The following is a 12,368-nucleotide window of genomic DNA, read 5'->3' as shown; positions in this document are numbered from 1 at the left end:
GGTACAAAGAATTTCCTATCCCCTACAACCTCCAGAATTCTACCAAAGGGATTCTGGAATGTGTAGACAAGCGTCAGAGAGAAATTACCCTCTCTCTTTTTTCCTTTTTTGACATTTGAAATTACAAATTATAGCTTTCATTTAAAAATCAAGTTATATCCTTAATTAAGAAAAATGTTTTGGTTGGATGCAAAAAAGATAATGGAATGCTATTTTATGCCCAAAGGTGGTTTCTTGTAACAGTATTATATGTTGGGGAGTGAAGGCAGGAAGGTTATGTAACCATTTTGACATAATAATAATTGACATCTATCTAGCAATTTAAGATTTGTGAATTGCTTTGTATAACATTGTCTCATTTGATCAGGATAGTCCTAGGATGACAGTTATGCTCTTCCTCAGAAAACATTGCAGGAATTTTTACAAATCATTTAACTTTTGTCCTCCTAAATTTCATCATCTTTGACATGAAAGTTGCACTAGATGATCCCTGAAGTAGGAGACTTATTAGTCATTCAATCTCTTACGTGGCCAACTCTTTCATTTTGCAAAGAATAAAACTGAGATTTAGGGAAATAAAGGACTAAGGTTATTCAGGTATTAAGTATTAGACTTAAAGGTTGGAGTCAGGTCCTCTGATTACAGATCTAGTACTCTTTCTTTGGTACTGTCCTTCTAGGGTTACTATTCTGTGCTTCTGTGTTGGAATCTGCCACTGTTGCTAAAAATGTTGTCTTACTTTACTGTGGACACATAAATTTATTCTGTCTGACCCTCAATTTCCCCTTTTGTAAATTAGATTGGATTCATAAGGTCCTCTCAAGCTCTGGTTAAGCAATGTTTGCAAAAACATGGGTTTTGTTTTTTAAAAAATGTATAAAAAATTTAATGAATAAAGAAAAACATTGGGAGGACTTTTGAGAGAGCCCCTTGAAAACCATCAGCACTTTGTAAATAGATTACTATATAAATGTAGAGCAGAGCTCAGTAATCTCACCATTAATATAGTAATCTTGTCACAGAGCACAAGTATATACAAGGATGTAGAAGGAACAGTGGGAGACTAGAGCAGGTGGTTTACTTTGGACCTTTGTGAGCTTTCTGTTGTTTTTATAGCATGTTTGGTTTTTTATTGGTCTGAAGGATGGATTTCCTCCAAAAGTCCTCCCAATTTTTTCATTTATTTTTTAAATGAATCCCTCTCTCCATGTATACACACACACTCCTCCTACGCTCTTTCTTCTGTGCAAACTATTTGGCATTTTTCATAGCATATTTTTCTAAAGCCTTAGATTTTTTCTTTCAGTAAGCTTGTTTTTTAATTTATCAATAGAGCTTTTAATTAGAACCTAAACAAAGAATCATTCCAGCATTAAAGTGATCAAGTCATATTATCCAGTATTTTGGTAAGATTGGCTTCCTTTCATTTAGTTTCTCAGACACAGTGGAGTTTTTATAAAAAATAAATTTTATAAAAATAAAAATAAAATTATTATTATTATTTTGTGTTATAGTGAAAAAATACTTAATGATTATTTTCCAGACAGATTCACCATGCCCTTATAGTTTCCTCAAGGGACTGTGAGGATGTGAAATCTTCATTTTGGAGTTCAGTTAAGCTGAAATCATTAAAGAAACACTTAATTGGTAGAAACATATTGGGCAGATCTTTCCTTCATAGTGCATCATCTGTTGTACAGCACCTTTAATGTTTATGAAAATTGGTTGCTTTGATTTGGGGAGAAAGAATATTTTTTGTGATGTTCAAACTAAACTCCATTCCTCTATTAACAAAACAATTCTGCCTTCTCTTCACTTTTCCTCTCAGCTGTCAGCCAAACTCAATAATCTCCCAATTCTGATTTCCATGAGGCTGGAGTTTCTCAGAATCCTCTGCAGCCATGAACATTACCTCAACCTGAACCTCTTCTTCATGGCTCCTGATGCAGCTCCAGCATCTCCCAACCCCTCTATCTCTTCCCAGGTAACCAACCCATAGTAAATAATTATTTCTGTTCTTTATTCCTCATTTTCATATGTTTCATTTTTGCATTATGAACTCATATGAAATATGAAATGTTCATATGATGGATTTACATCTTCCATGTCTCACAGATCCCTAGTAGCCATTACATGCTTTAGGAAACAGTCTCCTTTAATGAAGTTATAGAAACTAATTTTAAGTGCCAGACTCATCACTTGACCTATCTAACCTAACTTTTAATCTTCTTCCTGATTTCATTTATTTTTCCCCAATAGCTCAGCTTATCCAAATTCCTTGAAAGTTTCCCCTGGACAGGGAGTGCTACAAAAATTAAGTTATAGGGTTACAGAATGGGAAAAAAGAGACAAAAGGATAAAGATAGATAAAGAAAGGAACACCAATTAAACATTTTAAAATATACTGAAGAAAGAAGGATGACATTCAGAAGAGGATACAACTGGAACAGCTTTGTTCTTGTTAAAATTATACAATTATAAACACTTAAAAATAAATGAGGTAACAAGTTTAGGATTTCATTTACAATCCTGTTGTTGTTGTCCTTTGTATAATGAAATGTTTATAATTCTTTATGAATTAAAGAAAGAAATTTTTAAAAATATATCAGTATGAAGGAGGATATTTAAATATAAGTCTTTAAGTCTTCTAATTAGACTGAAACCTTTCAGTCACACTGTTTGCTATAACATAGCAAAAACTTTTAGAGTGCCTTAGATTTGCAAATCATTTCACAAACATTATCTCCTTTGAGATAGATATTATTAGGAGCTCTATTGTACAAAAAAAAAATTGATACTGGAAAGGTTAAGAGATTTGAACAGGGTAACACAGTTATTGAGTGTCAAGGACTTGATCTGAATCCATGTCTTTTTGGCTCCAAGTCCAAATTGTTTATCTACTCTTTCTCTTAACTACATAGGCTTATCTTGGACTTCATTCAAGGAAATTTAATTAGAGGATCATCAGAAGGTTTTCTTTTGAAATGATGCAGTCCTTTGACATGTTATTATATCCCTATCAAAGCTATTTACACATTATCAGAAAAAGTACTGAATGAATGCCAACACTTGGAGTAAAGGCTTGAGTAAAATGGTCATATTTGAAGGATTGGTTTGTTTATTTATTGAATAAAGTTCTTTGGAAAGGGACAAAGGATATATAGCCCAAGACAGAAGCAAGAATTTACCCACAGGGGGGCAGAGAAAAGATGACAGAGAGGACACATGCTTCATTCTGAGCTTCCTTCTACCCTCACTTACTGATTACCAAATTCAGTCTCTGAAATAGTACTTGACTGGTAGAATCCACAAATATTGGAAGTACAACAAACTACCAGCCAAAGATAATCTGGAAGATTGACAGAAAAGGTCTGTCTTGATCAGGTGGGAGGAAGCCAGGGCAGGCAGAGAGGTAGAACACAGAGGCTAGCACATACTGAGTGGACAGGGGGTGGGATGCGGTCTCCACGGGTGGAGAATTTGCAGGGAGGATTCTACCACAGGTTGGTTGCTCTGCTAAGCAGTAGATCAACAGAGAAGTTATATTAATGCCAAAGGTAGAGTACAGTATACCCCAAAACACCAGTTTCATAGAACCTGGACACACCCCACCCAACCCTAGGAGTGACTCAGCACAATCATAGCACAACTGCAGCCACAATACACAGCAAGGGGATTTACCCAGGGCAGTCACACTTCCACATGGGAAGGTGGGGGGTGCTTGCCCAGGGCAGTCATACTTCTGTGGCTCAGACGCTCTTTGCAGCCTGTTTGCAGCATAGCTACTGTCCATCTGTCTCTGTTCTATAGAGGAACCTCCTTGCCCTGAAGACAGACCCCAAAGGCTTTTTAAAATGAGTGAAAAAGCAAAGTGAGCTCTAACTATAGATAGCTTCTATGCAGAAAGAGAGCAGATTTCCAACTCTGAGGAGACTAATAGCAGTCTCCAGACAAAATCGCAAAGAAAGACATAATCTGGGCCCCATCACACAATGCTCTCCTAGAAGAAATTATAAAAGATCTTAAAAGAGAGCTGGAAGAAAAATGGGGAAAGAGAATCTCTGCAAGAGAGTATGGAAAAGGCATATTAAAAAAAAGATTTGATAAAGTGGAAAAAGGAAATAACTTTCTGAAATGTGAATTGGAAAAGGTAAAAAAAATCCCAGGGAAATAGAATTTGTTAATTGGGAAAGATAAAGAACTCCCAGGAAAAAAGAAAAAAGAGTAAAATGGAAAAAAATTCCCGTAGAACAAAACAATTTCTTTAAAAACTCGATTGGACATATACAAAAAGAAGTAAAAAAAAAGTTAATGAAGAAAATAACTCATTAAAAATCAGAACTGAACAAATAGAAATTAATGATTCATAAAACAAAAAAAAAATAGAAAAAATATTAAATATCTACTTGGAAAAACAACAGACCTGGAAAATAGATATAGGAAAGATAATCTGAGGAATATTGGACTCCCTGAAAACCATGATGAAAAAAAAAGAGCCTAGGCACTGAAATCATCAAACAGAACTGGCCAGATGTAATAGAATCAGAAGGCAAAATAGGCATTGAAAGAATTCATCAAACACCTTCTAAAAGAGAGGCCAAAATAAAAACTCCAAGGAGTATTGTAGCTAAATTTCAGAACTATCAGACTAAGGAAAAAATATTACAAGCAACCAGGAAAAAAAATTCTAATACCAAGGAGCCACAATAAGGATCACTCAGCTTCCACATTAAAGGATCAGAGGGGATGGAATCTGATCTTCTGAAAGGCAAAAGAACTTAGAATGCAACCAAGAATAAACTACCCAGCTAAGCTGAGCATTTTCTTCCATGGAAGAAGATGGACATTCAATGAAACAGGTGAATTCCATTTATTCCTAATGAAAAAATCAGAGCTAAACAAAAAATTTAACCTCCAAATGTAGGACTCAAGAGAAGTATAAAAGATAAAAAGAGCTCTTGAGAAATGTATTTCTGTTATGGACATACATAAAAAGTGTGTGCATAATTTGATTTTACTATTATAATATTTTTTTTAAAAGAGAAGCAGAAGTGGAAAAAAGGATTATATCTGAAAAAGGGAAAAGGGGAGATAAAAAGATGGAAATTACATCTCATGAAGAGGCAAAGGAAACCTATCATATCTGAGGGAATTAAGGGAGGGGAAGGAACAAAATAGATAAATCTTTGGTAAATTTGATTAGAAAAAGGAAAGAGGAGAATCAAATTTTTAGTCTTAAAAGTGAAAAGGGAGAACTTTCCACCAATGAAGAGGAAATTAGAGCAAAAATTAGGTGTTACTTTGCCCAACGTTATGCCAATAAATTTGATAACTTAAGTGAAATGACGACTACCTTCAAAAACAGGCTACCCAGATTAACAGAGGAACAAGTAAATTGCTTAAATAGTCCCATTTTTTAATAATAGCTTTTTATTTACAAGATATATGCATGGGTAATTTTACAGCACTGACAATTGCCAAGCCTTTTGTTCCAATTTTACCCCTATTTCCTCCCACTCCCCTCCCCCAGATGGCAGTTGACCAATACATATTATATATGTTAAAGTATAAATTAAATACAATATATGTATACACATCCAAACAGTTATTTTGCTGTAGAAAAAGAATCAGACTTTGAAATAGTGTACAATTAGCCTGGGAAAGAAATCAAAACTGCAAGCAGACAAAAATAAGGGTATTGGGAATTCTATGTAGTGGTTCATAGTCATCTCCCAGAGTTCTTTCACTGGGTATTAATGGTTCAGTTCATGACTGCTCTATTGGAACTGATTTGGTTCATCTCATTGTTGAAGATGGCCACTTCCATCAGAATTGATCATCATATAGTATTGTTGTTGAATTATATAATGATCTCCTGGTCCTGCTCATTTAACTCAGCATCAGTTCATATAAGTCTCTCCAGGCCTTTCTGAAATCATCCTGCTGCTTATTTCTTACAGAACAATAATATTCCATAACATTCATATAACACAATTTATTCAGCCATTCTCCAATTGATGGGCATCCACTGAATTTCCAGTTTCTGGCCACTACAAAGAGGTTTGCCACAAACATTCTTGCATATACAGGTTCTTTTCCCTTTAAGGGAAAAGATCTCTTTGGGATATAAGCCCAATAGTAACACTGCTGGATCAAAGGGTATGCACAGTTTGATAACTTTTTGAGCATAGTTCCAAATTATTCTCCACAATGGCTGGATGTATAAACAATTCCACCAAAAACATATCAGTGTCCCTGTTTTCCCACATCCCCTCCAACATTGCACATTATCTTTCCCTGTCATTCTAGCCAATCTGACAGCTGTAGTGGTATCTCAGAGTTGTCTTAATTTGCATTTCTCTGATTAATAATGACTTGGAGCATCTTTTCATATGGCTAGAAATAGTTTCAATTTCTTTGTCTGAGAACTGTCTGTTCATATGCTTTGATCTAAATAGTCCCATTTTAGAAAAAGAAATAGAACAAGCTATTAATCATCTCCATAAGAAAAAATCCCCAACACTAGATGGATTTACTTGTTCATTGAAACTTGAAACAAATGTTCAAGTTCAAATTGAAACAATTTAAAGAACAATTACTTCCAATGTTATATAAACTATTTGAAAAAATAGGGAATGAAGGATTCCTACCACATTCCTTTTATGACACAGATATGGTACTGATACATAAACCAGGTAGGACAAAATCAGAGAAAGAAAATTGTAGACCAATTTCCCTAATGAATATTGATGCAAAAATCTGAAATAAAATATTAGCAAAAAGATTACCGAAAATTATCCTCAGGATAATACATCACAACCAAGTAGGATTTATACCAGGAATGCAGAGCTGGTTCAATATTAGGAAAACTTTAGCATAATTGACTATATCAATAACCAAATTAACAAAAACCATATGATCATCTCAATAGATGCAAAAAAATCACTTGATAAAATCCAACACCCATTCCTATTAAAAACACTTGAGATTATAGGAATAAATGGACTATTCTTTAAAATAATCAGGAGCATATATTTAAAACCATCAGTAAACATCATATGTAATGGTGATAAACTGGAACCTTTCCCGGTAAGATCAGGAGTGAAACAAGGTTGCCCACTATCACCATTACTATTCAATATTGTACTAGAAATGCTAGCCTCAGCAATAAGAGCCGAGAAAGAGATTAAAGGAATTAGAGTAGGTAATGAGGAAATCAAACTATCACTCTTTGCAGATGATGTGATGGTATACTTAGAGAACCCCAAAGACTCTGCTAAAAAGCTATTAGAAATGATTAATAACTTTAGCAAAGTTGCAGGATACAAAATAAATCCATATAAATCCTCAGCATTTTTATACATTACCAACACAATCCAACAGCAAGAGATACAAAGAGAGATTCCATTCAAAATAACTGTCGATAGTATAAAATATTTGGAAATATATCTACCAAAGGAGAGTCAGGAATTATATGAGCAAAATTACAAAACACTTGCCACAAAAATAAAGTCAGATTTAAATAATTGGAAAAATATTAAGTGCTCTTGGATAGGCCAAGCAAATATAATCAAGATGACAATAATCCCTAAACTAATCTATTTATTTAGTGCTATACCAATCAGACTCCCAAGAAATTATTTTAATGACCTAGAAAACATAACAAAATTCATATGGAAGAACAAAAGGTCTAGAATTTCAAAGTGATTAATGAAAAAAAAAAAATCAAATGAAGGTGGCCTAGCTGTACCTGATCTAGAACTATATTATAAAGCAGCAGTCATCAAAACCATTTGGTATTGGCTAAGAAATAGACTAGTTGATCAGTGGAACAGGTTAGGTTCACAAGACATAATAGTCAATAACTATAGCAATCTAGTGTTTGACAAACCCAAAGATCCCAACTTTTGGGACAAAAATTCCTTATTTGACAAAAACTTCTGGGAAAACTGGAAATTAGTACGGCAGAAACTAGGCATGGACCCACACTTAACACCGCATACTAAAATAAGATCAAAATGGGTCCATGATTTAGGCATAAAGAACGAGATCATAAATTAATTAGAGGAACATAGGATAGTTTACCTCTCAGACTTGTGGAGGAGGAAGGAATTTGTGTCCAAAGGAGAACTAGAGATCATTATTGATCACAAAATAGAAAATTTTGATTACATCAAATTAAAAAGCTTTTGTACAAACAAAACTAAAGCAAACAAGATTAGAAGGGAAGTAACAAATTGGGAAAACATTTTTACAGTTAAAGGTTCTGATAAAGGCCTCATTTCCAAAATATACAGAGAATTAACTCTTAATTTATAAGAAATCAAGCCATTCTTCAATTGATACATGGTCAAAGGATATGAACAGACAATTTTCAGATGATGAAACTGAAACTATTTCCACTCATATGAAAGTGTTCCAAATCACTATTGATCAGAGAAATGCAAATTAAGACAACTCTGAGATACCACTATACACCTGTCAGATTGACTAAGATGATAGGAACTAATAACGATGAATGTTGGAGGGGATGTGGGAAAACTGGGACACTGATGCATTGTTGGTAGAGTTGTGAAAGAATCCAACCATTCTGGAGAGTAATCTGGAATTATGCCCAAAAAGTTATCAAACCCTTTGATCCAGCAGTGCTCCTACTGTGCTTATATCCCAAGGAAATACTAAAGAATGGAAAGGGACCTGTATGTGCCAAAATGTTTGTGGCAGCCCTTTTTGTAGTGGCTAGAAATTGGAAAATGAATGGATGCCCATCAATTGGAGAATGGTTGGGTAAATTATGTTATATGAATGTTATGGAATATTATTGTTCTGTAAGAAATGACCAGCAGGATGAATACAGAGAGGCTTGGAGAGACATCAACTGATACTGAGTGAAATGAGCAGAACTAGGAGATCATTATACACTTCAACAACAATACTGTATGAGGATGTATTCTGATGGAAGTGGATATCATCAACATAGAGAAGATCTAATCCAATTCCAATCGATCAATGATGGACAGAATCAGCTACACCCAGAGAAGGAACACTGGGAAATGAGTGTAAACTATTTGCATTTTTTGTTTTTCTTCCCAGGTTATTTTTACCTTCTGAATCCAATTCTTCCTTTGCAACAACAACAACAAACAACAAAATTCGGTTCTGCACATATGTATTGTATCTAGGATATACTATAACATATTTAATATGTATGGGAATGCCTGCCATCTAGGGGAGGGGTTGGAGGGAGGAGGGGAAAATTTGGAATAGAAGGGAGTACAAAGGATAATGTTTTAAATGTTACCTATGCATATGTACTGTCAAAAATGTTATAATTATAAAATTAATTTTTTAAAAATTTTTAAAAAGGGGAATAAATGGACTTTTCCTTAAAATAATCAGCAGCATCTATTTAAAACCATCAGTAAGCATCATATGTAATGGGGATAAACTGGAACCATTCCCAATAAGATCAGGAGTGAAACAGGGTTGCTCACTATCACCTTTACTATTCAATATTATATTAGAAATGCTAGCTTTGGCAATAAGAGTTGAGAAAGAGTAGGTAATGAAGAAACCAAAGTATCACTCTTTGCAGATATGATGGTATACTTAGAGAACCCCAGAGATTCTACTAAAAAGCTATTAGAAATAATCCACAACTTTAGCAAAGTTGCAGGATACAAAATAAACCCACATAAATTATCAGCATTCTTATATATCACTAACAAAATCCAATGGCAAATGATACAAAGAGAAATTCCATTTAAAGTAACTGCCGAAGCCCTCTTTGTAGTGGCCAGAAATTGGAAATTACGTGGATGCTCATTAATTAGAGAATGGTTGAATAAATTGTGGCATATGAATATTATGGAAGAAATGACCAACAGGATGATTTCAGAGAGGCCTGGAGAGACTTACATGAACTGATGCTGAGTGAACTGAGCAGAACCAAGAGATCATTATATATTTCAACAACAATACTATATGATGATCAATTCTGATGGAAGTGGCCATTTTCTTTTTCTTTTTTTTTGGGGGGGGGCTTGAATTTCCTTTATTTTGCTTTAGTTACAAAACTATTTCTTGACTAGGAAACTACTTTAATGATTATACAAAGAAGAAACAAAAAGTCAGAATGCTGATTCGTGAATCATAGATAGAGCCTTGAAAAGTGACTTTTTCTTCTGAAAGTGCCAAGTTTTATCAGAAAGGTGACATTTTTGGATCTCTGTTTTTTTTTTTTTAAATTCATTTTTCCAAATTATCCCCTCCCTCCCTCCACTCCCCCCCCCCATGGCAGGTAATCCCATACATTTTACATGTGTTACAATATAACCTAGATACAATATATGTGTGTAAATACCATTTTCTTGTTGCACATTAATTATTAGCTTCCGAAGGTATAAGTAACCTGGGTAGATAGACAGTAGTGCTAACAATTTACATTCGCTTCCCAGTGTTCCTTCTCTGGGTATAGTTATTTCTGTCCATCATTGATCAACTGGAAGTGAGTTGGATCTTCTTTATGTTGAAGATTTCCACTTCCATCAGAATACATCCTCATACAGTATTGTTGTTGAAGTGTACAGTGATCTTCTGGTTCTGCTCATTTCACTCAGCAACAGTTGATTTAAGTCTCTCCAAGGAAGTGGCCATTTTCAATAATGAGATGAATCAAATCAGTTCCAATAGAGCAGTAATGAATTGAACCAGCTATACCCAGCAAAAGAACTCTGGGAGATGACTATGAACCACTACATAGAATTCCCAGTCCCTCAATTTTTGTCTGCCTGCATTTTGGATTTCCTTCACAGGCTAATTGTACACTATTTCAAAGTCCAATTCATTTTGTACAGCAAAACAACTGTTTGCACATGTATACATATATTGTATTTAATTTATACTTTAACATATTTAACATGTATTGATCAACCTGCCATCTGGGTTGGGGGGAGGAGGGGAAAAATTAGAACAAAAGGTTTGGCAATTGTCAATGTTGTAAAATTACTCATGCATGTATCTGGTAAATGAAAATTATTAATAAAAAAATAAATAAAGTAACTGCAGATAGTATTAAATATTTGGGAATCTATCTGCCAAGGGAAAGTCAGGAACTCTGTGATCTAAAGTACAAAACAATTTCCACACAAATAAAGTCAGATCTAACCAATTGGAAAAAAAATGTTAAGTACTCTTGGATAGGCCAAGTGAATATAATAAAGATGACCATACTATCTAAACTAATCTATTTATTTAGCACTATACCAATCAGACTCCCAAAAAACTATTTTAGTGACCTGGAAAAATAACAACAAAATTTATCTGGAAGAACAAAAGGTCAAGAATTTCAAGGGAACAAATGAAAAAAAAATCAAATGAAGGCAGCCTAGCTGTACCAGATCTAAAACTATATTATAAAGCAGCAGTCACCAAAACCATTTAGCTAAGAAATAGACTAGTTGATCAGTGGAATAGGTTAGGTTCACAGGACAAAACAGTAACTATAGCAATCTAGTGTTTGACAAACCCAAAGACCCTAGCTTTTGGAATAAGAATTTACTATTTGACAAAAACTGCTGGGAAAATTGGAAATTAGTATGGCAGAAACTAGGCATGGACCCACACTTAACACCATACACCAAGATAAGGTCAAAATGCATTCATGGCCTAGGCATAAAGAATGAGATTATAAATAAATTAGAAGAATTAATAATATTAGAATTCTAATATTAGAAGAATAAATTAGAAGAAATTAGTTTACCTCTCAGACCTGTGGAGGAAGAAGGAATTTGTGACCAAAAGAACTAGAGATCATTATTGGTCACAAAATAGAAAATTCTGATTATATTAAGTTAAAAAGCTTTTGTATAAATAAAACTAATGCAAACAAGATTAGAAGGGGACCAATAAACTGGGAAAACTTTTTTACAGTCAAAGGTTCTGATAAAGGCCTCATTTTCAAAATATAAAGAGAATTAACTCTTAATTTATAAGAAATCAAGCCATTCTCCAATTGATCAAATCCAATTGGTCAAAGGATATGAACAATTTTCAGATGATGAAATTATTTTTAGCCATATAAAAAGATGCTCCAAATCATTATTAATCAGAGAAATGCAAATTAAGACAATTCTAAGATACCACTACACACCCCTCAGATTGTCTAGGACGATAGGAAAAGATAATGCCGAATGTTGGAGGGGATGTGAGAAAACTGGGACACTAATACATTGTTGGTGTAATTGTGAATTCATCCAACTATTCTGGAGAGTAATTTGGAACTATGCTCAAAAAGTTATCAAACTGTGCATGCCCTTTGATCCAGCAGTGTTGCTACTGGGCTTATATCCCAAAGAGATCTAAAAGAA

The 12,368-nt window shown here is 34.1% G+C and overlaps 1 protein-coding gene across 1 annotated transcript in view; it reads left to right on the top strand.

The window, feature by feature from the left end:
* The window catches only part of DOCK8 (dedicator of cytokinesis 8), a 324,685-nt gene that overhangs the window by 237,860 nt on the left and 74,457 nt on the right, over nt 1-12,368 (top strand). The window contains 1 exon segment of the mRNA XM_074280659.1: nt 1,829-1,984. Within this exon segment, the coding sequence (XP_074136760.1) occupies nt 1,829-1,984 (156 nt within the window).

Source organism: Sminthopsis crassicaudata, chromosome 1 (assembly GCF_048593235.1).
Source record: "Sminthopsis crassicaudata isolate SCR6 chromosome 1, ASM4859323v1, whole genome shotgun sequence".
Taxonomy (NCBI): domain Eukaryota; kingdom Metazoa; phylum Chordata; class Mammalia; order Dasyuromorphia; family Dasyuridae; genus Sminthopsis; species Sminthopsis crassicaudata.
Note: the sequence above shows the minus strand (reverse complement) of the source record. Positions and strands in the feature narration are given on the sequence as shown.